The following is a 22479-nucleotide window of genomic DNA, read 5'->3' as shown; positions in this document are numbered from 1 at the left end:
ATACAGGGTGCGACATTCCGTACATCGAGCAGCCGCCTCTGGCACCACTAAACGCTCTAACCGAGCTGAACATCGCCTGGAAGTGAGTTTGGATGAAAGGTGTTGGTACAACATCCTATGCAGCTTCAACTTAACAACACTACGACACGGTGTGTCACACTATGACTTTTGTACTATTCAGTGCTGTTCTTTTTCACGAACGTAAATGTTTTCGCTGTTTCTTTATCATACATTATCAATTCCAGCACTGTGATGTTAATTTCTTGTAAACGATTTAAAACAGTTTCTTTTTGTTTGTAATTTTTGTGAAGTAGACTCACTGGCAATGTGGAGAAAGTTACTTTGTATTAAAATCAACAATTTAGCATGAAGGGTAAGGTAGGATCTTTGGTGTACTGCCGGCCGCGGTGGTCTCGCGGTTAAGGCGCTCAGTCCGGAACCGCGCGACTGCTGCGGTCGCAGGTTCGAATCCTGCCTTGGGCATGGATGTGTGTGATGTCCTTAGGTTAGTTAGGTTTAAGTAGTTCTAAGTTCTAGGGGACTGATGACCACAGATGTTAAGTCCCATAGTGCTCAGAGCCATTTCAACCATTTGGTGTACTAGCGGGTAATCGGCAGTAGGGGCGGTAGTACGCAATTAAACGTTAAAGGGTATGGACGCGAAGTAGCTGCCAGTACAAGTGGGCGCACGAGTGTTAAGAGATCCAGGCATGGAGGTTATGCGTGCTACAGCGTTTTGTGGCTGTGAGAGTCACGCAATTGCTGTGGGTATCTGTACAGCGTTCATTTAAGAAAATGCTTCGCATGAATTATAAAGGAAGATATACTGTTTGAGCAATGCGCGCATATATAATCTACAAGTGGAAGATGACATTGGTATTGTTACTATCGCGTCAGCAGCATCGCAGCAGATAATACTTAACCATTTCACACACCCAGTTCTGCAAAACACTTGCCGGTGTCTTCGAATTTTCTTTGGACAATACATTAACTGTGTGAAACTTTTTTATAATGCTAAGGTGGTTATTAACCATTAAGTCATTGTTGCCTAAAAATCAGTCTATATTCTTTCATCCTAAATACTGATAATCACACTGTCAATGAAAGAAATATTTCACTGTAAAAAAATGATAACGTTGCCAGAAAGTAAAGCTAAGTTTTTCTCTTGTGATTAATCGAAGCCATTGCGTAAATTCTATACAGAAACAGTCTTAATTAACTTTTGAAAGTAATATCCAACAACTGTTGGAATTATTGAATCTTGCAAAATACAGTGAATTTTAACTTTTACTCCAATGTACTACTAACATTTACGTGCTTGGGTAAACTTCTGCACTGATGTCTTAGCTGTCTTATTTCAGCGTTGCCTTACCAGTTAGTTGTCATTTTGGGTGACGTTCGTATTTAATTATTGTATTTTTGATAACGAGTTTCAAATATTTGGAAAGGCTGGTTAGTCAGAATCAGTAACAATAAAGAAAAAAGAGGAAAAAACTGATCAATAACGTAATTGTTACTGCATCACGTACCGAGCGAGGTGACGCAGTGGTTAGCACACTGGACTCGCATTTGGGAGGACGACGGTTCAATCCCGTATCCGGCCATCTTGATTTAGGTTTTCCGTGATTTCCCTAAATCGCTTCAGGCAAATGCCGGGATGGTTCCTTTGAAAGGGCACGGCCGATTTCCTTCCCCATCCTTCCCTCACCCGAGCTTGCGATCCGCCTCTAATGACCTCGTTGTGGACGGGACGTTAAACACTAATCTCCTGCTCCTGCATCACGTAATGCAATGTTTTGCTTTTAAAGAGTTCTGTAGTTTTGAATATATACTCGAATCTGAGCAATTTTTGTGTTTACTTGCCTACAAAAATTAGATCCTGGATGAATAATAACGTTGTCGCCCACATATGTATTACTAATCGTTACGTAAGTTCAATCTAAACTCACTGGTTTTTGAAATAAATTGACTTTAGTACAAGGGACTGTCTTACTAGTTTGCGTAATGAAATTTTAGTTCCAGTGTTTCCTTTAATTAACAACAAATTCTACTATCAAAATTAATCTTTGCAGTTAAGCATATTTACACTCATTCGCTATTATGGCAGTTTACGAGTTCAAAAAACGGTTCAAATGGCTCTAAGCACTATGGGACTTAACATCTGAGGTCATGAGTCTCCTAGACTTATAACTATTTAAACCCAACTAACCTACGGACATCACACACATCCATGCCCGAGGCAGGATTCGAACCTGCGACCGTAGCAGCAGCGCGGTTCCGGACTGAAGCGCCTAGAACCGCTCGTCCACAACGGCCGGCTAGTTTACGAGTAACCACGCGTAGTAACGATAAGTTGTACACATTTCCACATTGGCTCGGCTTGTTTTGTTTATAAAAGATACCTTTCAAGCAGCTCCGATATACGTAATCATACTCGATTGCAATGTATACCGTAGGGTGAAGGAGGACTACGAACACTACGGCTTGGATCGTGTGTATTAATGGCTAGCGAGTGTCAGCGTGCCAGTCGGTCGGCAACCTATGACCAGATGTTCTCTGGGAAACGTGCTGCCCAGGTCAACATCGAACGCTCTCTGCATCAAGGTCAGGACACATTGCGCAGCGTTTGTTCTGGCGTTATCTTCTTGGAAGATAAAGTCACGGATTTTTCGAAGATAGGGGCTGCCACCGGCCTTAATCCTCTATTGTTTGAGTGTATTTTAGGAAACCAATTTCAGTGAAAAAAAAATAGCTGGGGGTAGTGTCTAACACAGAAACAAGTATGTAGTAGGTTGAACGTAGAAATTCCGATTTATAACTTAGGTTTGTTACCATACGGCAACAAATCAAAAATATTAAGTAATTATTAATCCTTCAGTTACAGTGACATAGGTACATACTCTATGCTAGCATTAAGCATAATTTCTCATACCTTAAAAATCTAATGCGACGTGATGTAAGTGGCAGACTAAAGTCACTCTTTCATCTGGTTTCGCGCGTGCCTATGTACACTCGACCTTCAGCAACAGTTATCGATTTTCAACTGTGTCTGCGAATGTAATGACGCCAAACACAGTCTAGCTCGATGCAGCTAGACTGAGTGTGCTGTCCAGCAGCAGCACCATCAACGCACATGCTACTGGCTATCGCAGCACCATCCATGCACATGTTATTGGCTATCTTAATATTATACTTAAATTTATGGTTTGTTGCCAAATGAAACACCATGCTATGGAAGATTAACACGTAATAAATGTCTGCTCTCCGAACTACCGACTATGCGAGCCAGAAAAGTTCTGTTCTGTGATCAATGGCTCCCCATACCGTCACGCAGGTATGACAATGGTGGACGCAATCTGGTAACGCTGGTCGTTCACGGAGGCTCCGCACACGATTGCGGCCATTCCGATACTGTAGGCAGAAGAGGAACTTTTCTGGAAAGACGACGTGCTGCCTCCCCTGGATCAGTGTCGTCAATGGCTGCAACACTGTCGTCGCGCCTTTCTCTGCTGCCGAGTCGACAGGAACCGCAACAGTGGTCGCGCAGATGATAGGCTGTATCGTCGCACTGTTCGTGCGGATACTTGTCTCGCTGGAAACAGACCCGTTCCCGACTCGAAGGTACGTGACGTAGCTGAATTATTAAGCACGGCCGAGAGAAACAACATGTCTGTCCCCTTGAACGCTATTTGCGTCGTGCCATTACGAACCGTCAAGGTGTAGAGTAGTCCTCCTCCCTCCTGAACCCATCGATTCCATATTCCCACGATAGCACAACACTTGTGTGATCCCGCCCAACGCGAGTAGCAATATCGTGGAACCATAAACCGACATCTCTGTAGGCTGCAACCTACCGGTGTCGAATTCCGACGTGACCTGGTAGAGGGTTCTCCTTATTACAAGACGCATAACAACATTCTTTCACAAACAACCTAACATTCAAATCACATTACTGGATGAGTACCCAGCGTTCCCTGGGCTTGTATAAATTTCGACCTTCTATTAGCCCATTTCCCCCTTCCTCCTCTCTCTGTCCATCTGCTCCTGCCTCCTCTTTCTGCCCAACTCCTCCTCTTTCATTTCTCTGACGATTTCTCCCCCCCCCCTCTCTCTCTCTCTCTCTCTCTCTCTCTCTCTCTCCTCCTTCCCTTTCCGTCTCCACATTATCACCCACCACACCAACAGGGAGCCGCGTGGGGTAGCCGTTAGGTCTTAGGCGCCTTGTCACGGTTCTTGCGGCTCCCCCCGTCGAAGGTAAGTTAGTTAGATTAAGTAGTGTGTAGCCTAGGGACCGATAACCTCAGCAGTTTGGTCCCAAAGGAACTTACCACAAATCTCCAAAATTTTCCAATAGGAGTTTGCTGGTTCTTATACCTTCAGTATTTCTTTCCAGATATGAAGTAATATGTGTACCGATTTTGGTTGAAATCGATCCAGGGGTTTTGGAGAAGCTTTTTGTCCGCAGCTTTTTCTACGTAAGTATTTGTTACATGTAGGCCTATTTGACATATATTTAACATTTTTCACTCATATTTGCACACTTATTTCACCTGTATCTCTCGCGAATTTCGCCCTCACTTTCGTTTCTACGCAGTTCATTGTTTATAACAGCGTATCTCCTGTACTATGTATCGTACTACGATATACTTTTGTAGTTGCACCCAGTAGTATACTTGGTTACTGTCTGCGAAATGCGTTGCAAACAGAATTCATAGAAAAGATGTCATAATTCTAAACACCATGCATAACGCGCAGTTTTTCACGCGTTTCAGTGTTTGTGACATCACGTCTCTTGAACTATGTCTCGTACAAAGATACAATTTACAGGTACAAAATGGTTCAAATGGCTCTGAGCACTATGGGACTTAACTTCTGTGGTCGTCAGTCCCCTAGAACTTAGAACTACTTAAACCTAACTAACCTAAGGACATCACACACATCCATGCCCGAGGCAGGATTCGAACCTGCGACCGTAGCAGTCGCGCGGTTCCGGACTGAGCGCCTTAACCGCGAGACCACCGCGGCCGGCATTTACAGGTACAGTCAGTGGTATATATGAATAGTGTCTGCAAAATCTGTCGCGAATACAGTTAGTAGTAAAGAAGAAATAAATCAAAACGTTTTACTGCAGTTTTACTGCATAAACAGCGAAACTGTAGTAAGCGATAAACGTATTTCCTTCCATCATTTTCTGGCGGTTGCCAGCGAAAAAAGTTTCCTGTAGGTTTGAAATTATGTATAAAGTTTGTTGCAAGTTACTAAATACTCACATTATCCGTTATTAGATGAATAAAGTCTGGACCACACTCCTTTTTCACAAAATTGGTCTAGTAGTTTAGGAGAATATGTGGAACAAATAAACACTGCGACGGATAATCTTTCCTTTTCTGCTGAATGTAGCTGGCATTATTCCTAGTTACATTGTGCGGTTGCACTGGAATCCTAATCATTTGCGTATCCAAGAATGTAGCACACTACGGTGTTTCTTGCATGCTGCCTTCACGGTGTTGCAGTTTTAATGGACAGCATTGTATAATGTCAGTTTTCAAGCTACTTTTATGCGAGGAAAATTGCTTGCACAATGACCAACGTTCAGATGATGTTATAATTGATCGAACAGTCCATGGATGTGCTGCTAGTTCACAGCGTACAGCGGGTATAATATTCCGGCGATCAGACATATCAGGCGTGACTTGGTGGCATGTCTCATCGCCGAAATACTGTGCCCGCTATAAACTGTGAACCGGCAACACGCCGGTGAACTGTTCGATCAACTAACATGCCGGGTGGAACAGAAGAATCACAGATATTATGGCTCTTTCTTGTTTGTTCCTGCGTTGACCTAGCTTTACACCATTAAATTACAAGATAAACTTTTAGTTCAAAATGGTTCAAATGGCTCTGAGCACTGTGGGACTTAACATCTATGGTCATCAGTCCCCTAGAACTTAGAACTACTTAAACCTAACTAACCTAAGGACATCACACACATCCACGCCCGAGGCAGGATTCGAACCTGCGACCGTAGCGGTCACGCGGTTCCAGACTGGAGCGCCTAGAAACGCACGGCCACACCGGCCGGCAAACTTTTAGTTACCAAACAGCTCAACCTATTTGGTTAAGACACTCGACTCGCATTCGGGAGGAGCGGCATTCGAATGCTCGTCCTGCCATTAATAGTCAAGGTTTGTCTCGTGTATGGCCTACTAAGCCAATGTTTCTTCTCTGATGACCTTACAGCAAACGAGGCCGTCAATTCTGACCTCCCATCTTCGCTAACAAAGAGCAGAAAATCAACTCGGTTTAATGGTTGCAGTGTTTTCATTTTCAACAATTTCATCGTTCAGCAAAGTAACGTAACGTGAGACATCGAACACAATACTTTGAGGTATACTATATCATAATTTTATCTAGCATGCACGTTGTAAATGCCCACGGTACAGTCTGCGGGGATCTGCTAAAAGTCGTGAGATAACGGTAGTCAAAACAGTGGTATAGCGCAAAAAAGTGGTGGTGGTATAAGAGTTGTAAAAATGGTGCGTTATAAGTATTTCTTCAGTTAGAAAATTTCGAGGGCTGTGTGAATTTTTCTAACGCAGTTTCGGCAACACAGTACAATATATCATAACCCGAATGCACAGCGAGACGCCTGTAATGCTGCTACGCCGAAGCTGTTCGGCCATTCAGGACCCATCGATCCACGGAGCTGAAAATGGATTCAGAGTACTTCCTCGAACGCATCATTCTGCAACACGATCAGCGTAGTGGCCGATCGTGTACGCTTAATGATGGTAACCGCTGACATGTGAGCAGCCCCGTCCGTTCAAATGAACAAGCGATACTGCCCCACGCAACAACCACATTGAAGCTTGAATATCGAGAGACGTGTCACTGTGGTCAGACCAGCGACATTTAACGTCATAGCATCTGTGAGAGCAAGTAACTGAAAAAGTGTCTCGTGATGATCTCTCCACTGGCAAAAGATTTCGCCCATCTGTATCTCCGGTTGGGGGCTGCCAGTGGGGAGGTAACCTTGAAAAGAACAAAAGAGTAGCATATTTCGAATCGAAACGTGAAATGACACAAATTTCAACGTGGTAGGGAAGTTAGAAAATCTGAAATCGGAAATGCACAGGTTCATTCTAGATATAGTAGGTGTCAGTGAAGTGAAATGGATAGATTATAACGATTTCTGTGAGACGCATAATATCAACAGCAGCATGTAATGGTATAACGCTTAACAGTGTGTCAAGCACATTCACTGGACTCTGACGGTATAATGGGGAAACTGCTGTGAATTGGATATGTAATAACAGTGTGACCCAACGACAGAAACAAAATGTAACCAACGCATGAACTATGCAGTATGGCTATGGTACCGCAATAATCAGTAGTTTTTATCAAGACCAGTAAACTCCGATTCCGCAAGAAATCAAACTCTGATATTTGAAATGGCTTTAAACTTATGATTACCTTACAAATGACTTACTTTGTTAAATATTTGACGTTAAGCATGAAAACGAGAAAGATTTAAGAAAATGTTTGACATTACGTTTAAAATTGTCGTAAATCGCTAAGTGCTCTCATTGTAAACACGAGATAAGTTTAGTCTGGGTATTTTGTACTCCGTTCTAAGTAAAAGCTAGTTTTCATGCGTCTCAATCTTTATATGTCTTATCTCCTGAACTGTAAGTCGTACAATAATAAAATTTTGTAGTTGCATCCAGTGGTACCTCTGAATATAGTCTACAAAATTTATTGCTAATAGAATTAATAGTAGTAAAGACGTAATAAACTGAAATGTCGTGCCTGATGCAGCAGTTTTGCTGCAGGAACAGCGAAAATGTAGTAAGTGACACGCTTTTTCCCTTTTATTTGTTGTGAGTTTTGTAGTGAGCGTCAGCAAGAAAAAGTTTGATACAGATTTGAAATTATGTGTAAAATCTGATGCAAGTCGCTTTGTGCTTCCATTCTCAAATACTGGATCAATATATAGCCGTACGTTATGGTGCCTCATACGCAGTTTCACACTTTAATACTTGTCTTACTGAGTTATACATCTAGCGTAAGATTATACCTCTTAATGAATTGATTACGACAGCATTTTTTTAATTCAGTCAATAATTATATGAAATATTGAAAATCAAATTTTTGTTCCCCCACGAAATCGTTAGTTTAGCAAAATGAAACTGTGACTCTGTTCCATGAAACATGAACCGGGTTCCGTTATTATGTGGAATTAATCATTATCGAGGTGTTAGAGACGCAGCACAAGTTCGGAAAGGGCAAGGATAGAGAGGTGAAAATGTCTGGTCCTTTTTCAAAGAAATCATTCCGGTATTGCCTTAACTAATCCAGAAAAACCGCGCAAAACCTAAATCAGGGTGGTCGATCATGAACTGTAACCTCTGTCCACCCGAAGGCAATACCAGTGTCATAACCACTGTGCGACCTCTCTCGGTATTGTTTGTCGGGTTGTCTAGAGGACTGGCGCCTCTATGGGCTACAAATTCTCCGACGCTGTAGTTACTATTCAGATGCCCCTTCAATACTTTTACGTCTAATGGCGACTCATATCACATCTGGTGTTATTCTGCTATGCTGTTTAACACCAAAGTCTGTCAGACTACGCTCACCCATCAGCGTCGTTTTGAACATGTGATCATCTCTGAGAGACCGGACGAAATGTAAAAAATGAGAAAGCCACTCAAAACTATAGCGACGAAATTACCGTGCTCACTGCAGCTTGTGTCCGTTGTTAGCTGAAGAAATGACATGAGTGCTACAGTTCGTCTGCAAACTGGAGAGCGAGCAGGCGAGTCTGCACTGTCTCTATCTAACTCCATCAGAAGCAGCAACTACAGACTGTTTCACAAAGTTATACCGGAACTTGTGCAGTCTGCCTTTTTAAGCCAATGGTGACGCAGTGCGCAGGGTAGTCCGTGAAGCGTTTATTTTTCAGTAAACGCGTGAATAACGAGATAAAAAATAAATAACTAAAGTAAGTAACGCAAAAAACGCACACTGACCGAACCTACGTTAATCATCAACGCTGCCGTAACCTATTAAATGTGAAATCGATTCTTTGAGAGCTACTTCCTCTTCAGTTCACAGGAGGACTATAGCACTTCAGCTCGCTGCACAGTGTCCAATCGCCGACGCACAGAAGACAATATCTGTTAAAGAGGTCTGCATCTGGTGTTTATGCTCTGTGCATGTAGTTCCGCGAAAGACCTGGAGATGTTAATACAGCCACTTAGCACTTGGGTAGCAACTGCACTCGACTTCTTTCACGCTCGTTGAGCACCCAATGCTCGAATGCCCCGACCATCTATCTACTCTGATTACCCATTCGCTGTTCAGTCGCTCGTTGTCGGAACATGTTGCGCGTACATAAGACGAAGGAGAACAGGAAAACGGAATTTGATTCTAAAGAGCACATTCTAAGTGCGAGAGGCAGTGGTCGCAGCAGAGTTTGCAGATATTTTCATTCAGATCCAGCGCAACACATCTGAAGGTGCGTGTCTCCAGAACACGATAAAATATAAGTTCTGAAGCATTGCAGTTTCACTGAACGCTCCAGTATCTAAAAAGTGCGTAGAAGTGCGGCCAGAGATCTTTGTCCATTTATGTAAATATCAGGTGGTGAATTTCGTGCTTTATGTCAGGAACTTGTAATCGGTGTTCAGAAATGGGACATGTTGATGCCCTAACATTTTGCCTCATTCTACGACAGTAGCACGAAACACAGGAAGAACAGCTGATGAAATATGACGAGTATGATGTGCAGTATGTTCAGGCCATGAGGGTGAATGTAAGTGCATCTACAGTGGACATGGGAAAAGTTGTTATCTACCTTTTACTGTGCACTTAATCAAGATCAGGCATGGTCCTGATAACAACTCACTTTCCTTAGAAGATAAAATTCAGGGAATTTTTTTAAAAAACTACGTTGAAGAAACATTATTTACCTTACGAGTAAATCCCCAGCATCTTCATATTTATTCGTCACTGACCGAGGAGCTAATACAGGCGTGGACTCGTAATCCTTTCAGCATTACGCATGCATTACGTATGTTTTGAACACAGATCTGAAACACGTTTCGATGACTATTATTTGAAAAATGAGGTTGCACTGGTTCATTCCACGATTTTTGCTGCCACAGTTATTGTCCGTTTGAATGAAGACAACCGGTGGCACGCACGCACACACACACACACACACACACACACACACACACACACACACACACACACACACTTGAAGCAAGAAACGGAGACTACATAAACAGCTTGTTTAGAGCGTTACTTTCGTGGAAATGCTTGAGGAGAAAGTTCAAATGCCTCTGAGCACTATGGGACTTAACTTCTGAGGTCATCAGTTCCCTAGAACTTAGAACTACTTAAACCTAACCAACCTAAGAACATCACAAACATCCATGTCCGAGGCAGGATTCGAACCTGCGACCGTATTAGCCGCATGGTTACAGAATGAAGCGCCTAGAACCGCTCGGTCACTCCGCCCAGCCTTGAGGAGAAGAGTATCTCCGAAAAACATACAGGCTACGATAACAATATTGCCACGAATCGTGACAATTTTAAAGCCAATCAAACATGCAACAGACGTGCTCGAAGACGAGAATTATCCTACAATTCAGTTTGTTTTGCTAGGGTTTTACATACTGAGAAGTCATGGTAACGCAGGGCCCGACGATACAGAAGTACATTTAAATTACTACATATACCAGGTTTTATATTTTCATACACGCTGCAAATGTAAACTGTATTCAATTCCAAAACGCCAATTTCAGTGTCACTGGTACCTGAGAGTACAGTATAACTGCCACAGTGTCATCTGTTAACTATAGGTACCAAGAGTGCTGAAAAACCGCTGTCTTTGGCTCGCAGAGGAGAAAATCGAAATTCGGATGTTGCAGAGAATACCAACATTTCTATGGCTGCTAGATTATTAAAAATCATGTCCGCTTATGATTGATATGACTTATTAAATACTGTGCAGTACATCTGTGATGAAATATCAGTTCCAGGTAAATTAGGACAAAATTAGGAGTATTTTACTCTGTTTTTGTGATACCTGCAAATATTATTTAGGACCACATCTACATCTACATCTACATTTATACTCCGCAAGCCACCCAACGGTGTGTGGCGGAGGGCACTTTACGTCAAACTGTCATTACCTCCCTTTTCTGTTCCAGTCGCGTATGGTTCGGGGGAAGAACGACCGTCTGAAAGCCTCCGTGCGCGCTCGAATCTTTCGAAGTTTTACTTTCGTGATCTCCTCGGGAGAGGGAATATCAGCAGTGCTCACCAACCAAAAAATGAAGACTCTATTTTCAGAGTAACAAGCTGTGCGCAACGCCATACTTAATCTACCGACGAGTTTGACTTGTGTTTAGCTCTAACGGATAATGGTGACGGCGACAATACACTTGGCAGGTAGAAGAAACGATAAGAGAGAATAGTTTGGAGACAATTTTGTTTCCGTTTGATTTCCAATTTCTTAGGCGGTAAAACCCAGGTACTGTATGTACACTTGACTCAATAAAACAGATGGTGTCATAAAAAACGGCAACACGATTTATCATTCCGAGAGGGAATATCGTTACGTAAATTGGTAGATACTCAGTTTTCCTGTTAAGCTTCCAATTGTTTACAAATTTTCGTTATTGCATAAAGCGAGCAATTTGCTCTTATGGATCGAAGTGATATCTCTCTTAGACACTAGGAATACACTACATTGGTCTGGGTGTAGCTGCGTCAAATGATGGGAGATGCCAAATGCAACGTGAGCCTAGTCACACAGAGCTGCTACTATTAACGGCGCCAACAGCAAGCGGCGAACGCCTCCCCGTAGCGTGACGTCCCGCTCGACTGCAGCTCTCTCTTCCCGCTTGGGGCTTTCATACTCGCGCACGCCTTCTCTGAGCGAGTACGAGCGAGCAAAGTGCCCAATTTGCATACCTCTGTCATCCGTCGCAGCTACTTTGCGTCGAATTCAATTTTGTGAACGTAGTGTATGCTCCCATACGACCTTACAGACAAGATGTGTAGACCTGTTTCCCTACGGTCGGAACGCTGTTTCATATGCAAAACGTACGACGTTTGAACTGCTAAACCAGAGCCCTCTGGCCACACGAACTGTTGTAACATTTTTAAGAACCTCGTAATGCTGTCCTAAATATGGTTCGCCGCCACGGTTTAGCCTGCACTTGCCGTGGTGTTTTATCCTGGATCTCGAAGATATCGCAAGTTACAGACGACGATTTTAAGATGAAATGCCGACGTTACTTCTAAGATGATCGTATTATACTGTATACAGGGTGGTCCATTGATAGCGACCGGGCCAAATATCTCATGAAATAAGCATCAAACGAAAATACTACAAAGAACGAAACTCGTCTAGCTAGCTTGAAGGGGGAAACCAGATGGCGCTATGGTTGGCCCGCTAGATGGCGCTGCCATAGGTCAACTGCGTTTTTTTAAAAATAGGAACCCCCATTTTTATTACATATTCGTATAGTCCGTAAAGAAATATGAATGTTTTAGTTGAACCACTTTTTTAGCTTTGTGATAGATGGTGCTGTAATAGTCAAAAGGTATCACGTAACATTACGCCAGTGCGGGCGGTATTTGCTTTGTGATACATTACCCTTGTTAAAATGGACCTTTTACCAATTGCGGAAAAGGTCGATATCGTGTTGATGTATGGCTATTGTGATCAAAATGCTCAACGGGCGTGTGCTGTGTATGCTGCTCGGTATCCTGGACATCATCCAAGTGTCCGGACTGTTCGCCGGATAGTTACGTTATTTAAGGAAACAGGAAGTGTTCAGCCGCATGTGAACGTCAACCACGACGTGCAACAAATGATGAGGCCCAAGTAGGTGTTTTAGCTGTTGTCGCGGCTAATCCGCACATCCATAGCAGACAAATTGCGCGAGAATCGGGAATCTCAAAAACGTCGGTGTTGACAATGCTACATCAACATCGATTGTGCCCGTACCATATTTGTATGCACCAGGAATTGGATGGCGAAGACCTTGAACGTCTTGTACAGTTCTGCCACTGGGCATGAGAGAAATTACGGGACGATGACAGAGTTTATGACCGCGTTCTATATAGCGACGAAGCGTCATTCACCAACAGCGGTAACGTAAACCGACATAATATGCACTATTGGGCAACGGAAAATCCACGATGGCTACGATGGCGGGTTAATGTAGGTGCGGCATTATGGGAGGATGGATAATTAGCCACCATTTTATCGATGGCAATCTAAATGGTGAATGTATGCAGATTTCCTACGTAATGTTCTACCGATGTTACTACAAGACGTTTCACTGCATGACAGAATGGCGATGTTCTTCCAACATGATGGATGTCCGGAACATAGCTCGCGTGCAGTTGAAGCGGTATTGAACAACATATTCCATGACAGGTGGATTGATCGTCAAAGCGCCATACCATGGCCCGCACGTTCATCGGATCTGACGTACCCGGATTTCCTTCTGTGGGGAAAGTTGAAGGATATTTGCTATCGTGATCCACCGACAACGCCTGACAACATGCGTCAGCGCATTGTCAATGCCTGTGCGAACATTACGAAAGGCGAACTACTCGCTGTTGAGAGGAATGTCGTTACACGTATTGCCAAATGCACTGAGGTTGACGGAGATCATTTTGAGCATTTATTGCATTAATGTGGTATTTACAGGTAATCACGCTGTAACAGCATGCGTTCTCAGAAATGGAAAGTTCACAAAGGTACATGTACGAGGTGCATTCAAGGTCTAAGGCCTCCGATTTTTTTTCTCCGGACTGGAAAGAGATAGAAACATGCGCATTGTTTTAAAATGAGGCCGCGTTCATTGTCAATACGTCCCAGAGATGGCAGCACCGTACGGCAGATGGAATTTTACCGCCAGCGGCGAGAATGAGAACTGTTTTAAATACTTAAAATGGTGACGTTTTCCTTACTTGAACAGCGTGCAATCATTCGTTTTCTGAATTTGCGTGGTGTGAAACCAATTGAAATTCATCGACAGTTCAAGGAGACATCTGGTGATGGAGTTATGGATGTGTCGAAAGTGCGTTCGTGGGTGCGACAGTTTAATGAAGGCAGAACATCGTGTGACAACAAACCGAAACAACCTTGGGCTCGCACAAGCCAGTCTGACGATATGGTCGAGAAAGTGGGGAGAATTGTTTTGGGGGATCGGCGAATGACTGTTGAACAGATCGCCTCCAGAGTTGGCATTTCTCTGGGTTCTGTGCACACAATCCTGCATGACGACCTGAAAATGCGAAAAGTGTCATCCAGGTGGGTGCCACGAATGCTGACGGACTACCATTTGGCTGCCCGTGTGGCATGTTGCCAAGCAATGTTGACGCGCAACGACAGCATGAATGGGACTTTCTTTTCGTCGGTTGTGACAATGGATGAGACGTGGATGCCATTTTTCAATCCAGAAACAAAGCGCCAGTCAGCTCAATGGAAGTACACAGATTCACCGCCACCAAAAAAATTTCGGGTAACCGCCAGTGCTGAAAAAATGATGGTGTCCATGTTCTGGGACAGCGAGGGCGTAATCCTTACCCATTGCGTTCCAAAGGGCACTACGGTAACAGGTGCATCCTACGAAAATGTTTTAAAGAACAAATTCCTTCCTGCACTGCAACAAAAACGTCCAGAAAGGGCTGCGCGTGTGCTGTTTCACCAAGACAACGCACCCGCACATCGAGCTAACGTTACGCAACAGTTTCTTCGTGATAACAACTTTGAAGTGATTCCTCATGCTCCCTACTCACCTGACCTGGCTCCTAGTGACTTTTGGCTTTTTCCAACAATGAAAGACACTCTCCGTGGCCGCACATTCACCAGCCGTGCTGCTATTGCCCCAGCGATTTTCCAGTGGTCAAAACAGCCTCATAAAGAAGCCTTCGCCGCTGCCATGGAATCATGGCGTCAGCGTTGTGAAAAATGTGTATGTTTGCAGGGCGATTACGTCGAGAAGTAACGCCAGTTTCATCGATTTCGGGACAGTAGTTAATTAGAAAAAAAATCGGAGGCCTTAGAACTTGAATGCACCTCGTATCACATTGGAACAATCGAAATAAAATGTTCAAACGTACCTACGTTCTGTATTTTAATTTAAAAAACCTACCTGTTACCAACTGTTCGTCTAAAATTGTGAACCAAATGTTTGTGACTATTACAGTGCCATCCATCACAAAGCGAAAAAAGTGGTCCAACTAAAACATTCATATTTCTGTACTTACTACACGAATGTGTAATAAAAAATGGGGGTTTCTATTTAAAAAATAGTAACTATCCGTTTGACCTATGGCAGCGCCATCTGGTTTCCCCCTTCAAGCTAGACAATTTTTGTTGTAGTTTCTTCGTTTGACGCTTATTCCGTGAGATATTTGGCCCGGTCACGATCAATGGGCCACCCTGTATACGTCGGAGTTGGTGAAAATATAGCCTTGGGAAATCGTTCAATAATTTTAGAAGAGCCAATGTAAATATGTTTGAGCAACACAGGAAATACTATTCGGGAATACGAACCAGATCAATGGACTCATGAATCATTAATTTCATTATCCCAGAGGGATACAAAAATCATTGTGCAAAGGTATAGCGCACCATGGAGTCAATGCTCTATCTTTTTTCGTAAAGGGTACTACCCCCCCCCCCCCCCCCCTTCAGTGAGCTGTTCTTATAAAATCTATTTGGTTTTTCAAAACTTGAATATGAGGGCAGTCCTTTCTAAAAAAGTAGCTACTGCACCCTTATTTTAAAAGTATTGCCACAAAATGAGAAGATAGTAGTTTGTGTTTCTCAGCTCTAGATTCTGGAACAGTTCTTTCGCAGGACGGAACTAGTGAAGCATAGTTCTCTATATGGTGCCACCTGTTTTATCGAACGAATGCTGATCGTAATTATGATTTGTTTCACCGATATCGATTTTAATTTAACGAATTCGTGACGCCTCTGTCCCGAAGTTCTTCCACGGTGTGCGGATTCCTGAAAAATGTCCCGAAGAGTGGTAAAAGATGGGCGGCCACTGACCTGGCACTGAAGATGGTGGCGAGCGCGAGAAAGCAGCCGTCGGCGACCTGCGGGCTGCCCGTGTAGCAGCGGTCGACCACCCAGTCCAGCAGCGGGCCGATGTCCGGGTTGCATTCCAGCAGCAGCACTGCCGTCTCCCGCGCCAGCTGGTAGATCTGCAGCACACAGCACACACTCCTACACCACCAGCATAACGCGGAAACAGGCAAGAGATGATACTTGCATAAAAGCGGAGAGATGATGTCAGCTCACACATACACATACACACGCTCCAACCCGATGTAAAAAGCCTTGGCTTACTAAAGGGATAAAAATATATTGTAAACAGAAAAGGGAAATGTATCTTATAGCTAGGAGTAATGATGCCGAAACAATGAAACATTATAAAAACTACTGCACTGTATTAAGAAAAGTTCTACATCTACACCTACATACATACTTCGCAATCCACCATACGGTGCGTGGCGGAGGGTACCTCGTACCACAACTAGCATCTTCTCTCCCAGTTCCACTCCCAAACAGAACGAGGGAAAAATGACTGCCTATATGCCTCTGTACGAGCCCTAATATCTCTTAGCTTATCTTTGTGGTCTTTCCGCGAAATGTAAGTTGGCGGCAGTAAAATTGTACTGCAGTCAGCCTCAAATGCTGGTTCTCTAAATTTCCTCAGTAGCGATTCACGAAAAGAGCGCCTCCTTTCCTCTAGAGACTCCCACCCGAGTTCCTGAAGCATTTCCGTAACACTCGCGTGAAGATCAAACCTACCAGTAACAAATCTAGCAGCCCGCCTCTGAATTGCTTCTATGTCTCCCTCAATCCGACCTCATAGGTGTCCCAAACGCTCGAGCAGTACTCAAGAATAGGTCGTATTAGTGTTTTATAAGCGGTCTCCTTTACAGATGAACCACATCTTCCCAAAATTCTACCAATGAACTGAAGACGACTATCCGCCTTCCCCACAAATGCCATTACATGCTTGTCGCACCTCATATCGCTCTGCAATATTACGCCCAAATATTTAATCGACGTGACTGTGTCAAGCGTTACACTAGTAATGGAGTATTCAAACATTACAGGATTCTTTTTCCTATTCATCTGCATTAATTTACATTTATCTATATTTAGAGTTAGCTGCCATTCTTTACACCAACCATAAACCCTGTCCAAGTCATCTTGTATCCTCCTACAGTCACTCAACGACGACACCTTCCCGTACACCACAGCAAAATCAGCAAACAGCCGCACATTGCTATCCACCCTACCCAAAAGATCATTTATGTAGATAGAAAACAACAGCGGACCTACCACACTTGCCTGGGGCACTCCAGATGATACCCTCACCTCCGATGAACACTCACCATCGAGGACAACGTACTGGGTTCTATTACTTAAGAAGTCTTCGAGCCACTCAGATACTTGGGAACCAATCCCATACGCTCGTACCTTAGTTAGCAGTCTGCAGTGGGGCACAGAATCAAACGCTTTCCGGAAGTCAAGGAATATGGCATCCGTCTGATACCCTTCATCCGTGGTTCGCAAGATACCATGTGAATAAAGGGCGAGTTGCGTTTCGCAGGAGCGATGCTTTCTAAAGCCGTGCTGATGCATGGACAGCAACTTCTCTGTCTCAAGGAAATTCATTATATTCGAACTGAGAATACGTTCGAGAATCCTACAACAAACAGATGTTAAGGATATTGGTCTGTAATTTTGAGGATCCGTCCTTCTACCCTTCTTATATACAGGCGTCACCTGCGCTTTTTTCCAGTCGCTCGGGACTTTACGTTGGGCAAGAGATTCGCGATAAATGTAAGCTAAGTTATTAAAAAGTCCAGAAGTATGTGCATTATGTCTGCGATTAGCACCTCTCATAATAAAATTAAAACAATTTGGAATATTGTGAAAAGGGAAACAGGGCAACCGAGAGCACAGGAAGACTGTTTTTCTATCAAACACAATGAAAAGTTTTTTAACAAGAAGTCAGAAGTAGAAAACATTTTTAATAATCATTTTTAAGTATTGTAGAGAAAATAGGTTCCAGCTATTCATTAGAAAATGCAAGGCAGTATATGCAAGAGGCAGTACCTAAGCAATTTGATAAAATCGAAATTCAGCCCACCTCTCCTCCTGAAATTAGGAAAATAATAAATTCACTCAAAAGTAAAAGCTCACATGGAATTGATGGCATTTCCAACAGAGTACTAAAAGCTTGTTCCAACAAATAAGTAGGATTCTCAGCCACATAAGTTGTAGCTCACTGACACAGAGAATTTTTCCAGATAGATTGAAATATGCTATTGTTAAACCATTGCATAAAAAGGGGATAGATCTGATGCTAACAACTACCGGCCAATTTCACTTCTGACAGCTTTATCCAAATTCTTGAAAAAGTAATGTTTTCAAGAGTAGCATCACATATTTGTAAAAATGAAGAGCTAACAAAATGTCAATTTGGTTTTAAGAAAGGCTTTTCAACAGAAAATGCTATATATGCTCTCACTGATCAAATATTGAATGCAATGAATAACAAAAAGTCACCCATTGGGATATTGTGTGATCTCTCAAAGGCTTTTGATTGTGTGGTGAAATTCTTCTAGATAAGCTTAAGTATTGTGGTATGAGTGGGACAGTTGTAACATCATAGATAAAGGGTTGACCTGCGACAGCAATCGCACAACTTGCGTACGGGCCGCTAGACGCCGCCGCGAGCGCTAGGAGTGCATTGCGGTCGCAGGCGCGCGTGTTGCGTACGCGCCGCGAGGTGCCGCCACGAGCGCAACCGTATGTAAGTGCCGACGGAGTTCGGCCAGCACTCATTTGGTTGGCATCTCATTTTTGCCTATTCTCTTATTTGCTTCGTTGCTTAGCTCTTATTCGTTTATGGCTCATGTTATTGTGCTCTCTATCAGCCATTCTGATTGTTTTGATTTACTTCCAATTGAGAAGTGCTCATTTTGGCATTTCACTTTTGCATATTTCTCATTTTGCTAATAATATGCTCCTTAGCTTTTTACAGTTGAATTGATTAACATAGTCTCATGTACTGTTTGTTCATTTCAGCCTGTTCATATTTTGATGTCCTTTAAATACTGTAATAATTATCGGAAGCATTTCTTCCCTTAAACTTGTGTACAGTATTCTCAATGTAGACACAGGTGTAAGGTTTTGAAAATAAATTATATTCGAAACTGTGCTTTAAAAGGAATTTATTTTTTCAGTTTGTACTACATCAGACGACAATTTTGTTCTATGAGGGAGAAATTTGAGGGGCGAACTCATGGAAATAGCCCTAAGTGATCCCCTTTTAAAAATAAAAATTTGTGTGACACTGAAAGACGTGACACTGTAGGCACCGAAAATTTATACGTTACACAGTGCACAAATGATTTAATTCATACTTAACTGGAAGAATGCAGAAGGCTGAAATTAACAGTACAGATAGTCTACAAAAACCAGCAGAGTCCTCTAACTGGGGAGGTATCAAGAATGGTGCCCCACAGGGTTCAGTCTTGCGTCCCTTATTGTTCTTAATATATATTAATGACATGCCACACTATATTCATGAAGATACAAAGTTAGTTCTTTTTGCTGATGATACAAGTATCGTAATTACACCCAAGAAGCAAGAATCAGCTGTGGAAATTGCAAATAATGTCTTTCAGAAAATTATTCAGTGGTTCTCTGCAAATGGACTCTCACTAAATTTTGAGAAAACACAGTTTATAAATTCTGTACAGTAAATGGCATTACACCATTGGTAAATATAGACTATGAACAGAAGTCTGTTGCTAAGGCAGAATACTCAAAATTTCTGGATGTGTGCATTGATGAGAAATTGAATTGGAAGAAACATATCGATGATCGGCTGAAATGGTTAGGTTCAGCTACTTATGCTATTAGCGTTATTGCAAACGTTGGTGATAAACATATCAGTAAATTGGCCTACTATGCCTGTTTTCATTCACTGCTTTCATATAGCATCATATTTTGGGGCAATTCGTCATTAAGAGAGAAAGTATTAATTGCACAAAAGCGTGTAGTCAGAATAATAGCTGGAGCCCACCCAAGATCACCTTGCACACATTTATTTAAGGAACTCAGGATATTCACAGTACCTTCGCAATACATATATTCACCTGTGAAATTTGTCATTAATAACCCATCTCAATTCAAAAATAACAACGAAGTGCATAGCTACAACACTAGAAGAAAGGATGATATTCACTATTCTGGATTAAATCTCACTTTGGCACAGAAAGGCGTGAATTACGCTGCCACAAAAATCTTTGGTCGTTTGCCAAATAGTATTAAAAGTCTGACAGATAGCCAACCAAAATTTAAAAGAATTTCTGAATGACAACTCCTTCTACTCAATAGATGAATTCTTAGATATGAAGTAGTAACTGTAAAAGAAAGAAAAAAAGAAAAAATTAATTAATTAATTAATTAATTTGTGTGAAGAAAACTTATGTTAAAGTGACACGTTCCACATCATTACGAAATGTCGCATTCAGGATCTATGAAACAAGGATTGATGTATGTATGTGTCTATATGTATGTTGTGCGTGTAAACGCTTCGGCATCTGCTCTCGCAGGACTCTCTGACACTTACAAAAGTACTCGCAAAGAACTATCAGACAGTAACTATCAGTGAAAATTCGCTTCCAGTGTAAACAGTTCTGCGAGTACTAACTGAGAACAAGAAACTCTCACGTGTATCCCAGCTCTTATGCCCAGGACTGCATCCGTGTGGTGAAACTGCCTGAGCGAGACCCGTTCCCAGTCACTCTTCACGCAGCTTAGTTTCACAAGGCTGGCAATTCTCTGATTCGCCTTCGCATGAGCGAATACTCGTATAATGCGGTCCACCAGGAGCTAGGGAGATAGGGCGCGTGCCTTGCCGAGTACGAACCACGCGAATCGGCTAGGTGCCTACAGTGCTCTATTGTTGTGACGGCAGAGAAACAAAAGGCACGAAGTGTGTGGTGCTTCAAACATTATAAGAACTAACATTTTTGCTATTCTGTCCCGTCTATTTCTTTGTTGGTGGAAATGATACGATGTTGTGGGGTCGCGTGGTGGAGCCGCCGGCACGGTAGATCATCGCGTCCGGTCTGGGGACTGGCCACCCTCTGTAATAAAAAACTGAGCAAACTTTTCATGAGATAACTTGAGAAACGTCATACGACATCCGCAGCGAACCGATCTACCAGAGGAAGAAAGTCGACGAAGAGACAGATAGAGGGGAAATAAGCGGTGAAACGTGTGCCAATAACTTCTTTTCGAAGATACCTTAACTTGTGGTTGTCAATGCACGGTTTTACTGTAGCAGTTTTCCATCTTTATGGTTTTTAGCGCACTTGGGCTCACATTTACAAAACATAATGTACTTGGTTTTGAAACGCACGATCGTATCTCGGTCGGACTACGGATACTGCAGCAGCCTTCCCCTCTCAACGATGTGAGGAGTCGCCAGTAACGACACGTGGACAGGATTCCACGTTGAACTGTATGTCGCTTTCCCCGCTTGAATAACTCGGGTATGTTACGAACTCGGAAGTCCCAGAAATGATCCAATTAAAACACTTGCCCCTTGGCGTTTGCTCTATAATAAATTACTCACGTGCATTCACACATCACGTTACTTGAAACGTGTTTGCCCATACTAGGAAAGTATCGTTTGTCAAAACTATGTCCTTGAGGATCATGTTCGGTAACTTCAAAATAAATTACGTAAGACCATTATAGTTTCGAAATATAAACCTAAGTACGGTAAACACTCAAAAAACGAAATACTACTACAGTGAAACCATACACTGATGACCACAAGTTAAGGTATCTTCGAAAAGACACAGGCGATTGAGCACATGCTTGGACAGTGATGGATGGAGTAGGAAGTCGGCCATGTCCTTTCCAAAGGAACCATCCGACATTTGCCTAAAGCTATTTAGGGAAACCAGTAGAAACCTTAATCTCAGCCTCGAAGGGAATTTAATGTCTGTCTTCCTGAATTTAAGTCCAGTGTGCCAAAAAATCCTACGTTCTCCTCACCACACAGTACCGTTTGCCTCTAGTGCAGATAAACTCCAAAGTAGAATTGAACAGCAAGTTAGAAAAAAGGCGTAAAAGCTGTTGTAATAAGACCCAAATATTGTTCAGTCAGCAAATAGAAAAGAATATTATAAAAATTAAGAATAAATAAATATGTAAAAAATAATATGGAAGTCTTAGAAACAATTGATGCGTTTTTGTATTTAGGGCACTTCAATGCGACTGGATGGACAGCAACAAAAATAAATACAGCAGAAAATAATCTAGAGTTCTTTTGGTAAGCTAAACAGAATTTGAAAAACCGACTGTCTGGGTTGCCTGAAATGGAAGGT

The 22479-nt window shown here is 42.6% G+C and overlaps 1 protein-coding gene across 1 annotated transcript in view; it reads right to left on the bottom strand.

The window, feature by feature from the left end:
• The window catches only part of LOC126469923 (protein furry), a 1144124-nt gene that overhangs the window by 895982 nt on the left and 225663 nt on the right, over positions 1-22479 (bottom strand). Inside the window, exon 23 of the mRNA XM_050097322.1 lies at positions 16097-16251. Coding sequence (XP_049953279.1) covers positions 16097-16251 — 155 coding nt within the window. The remainder of the gene's footprint in view (positions 1-16096; positions 16252-22479) is intronic.

The sequence above is a fragment of the Schistocerca serialis genome, chromosome 1 (genome assembly GCF_023864345.2).
Source record: "Schistocerca serialis cubense isolate TAMUIC-IGC-003099 chromosome 1, iqSchSeri2.2, whole genome shotgun sequence".
NCBI classification, from domain to species: domain Eukaryota; kingdom Metazoa; phylum Arthropoda; class Insecta; order Orthoptera; family Acrididae; genus Schistocerca; species Schistocerca serialis.
This window is presented reverse-complemented; position numbering and strand designations above follow the sequence as displayed.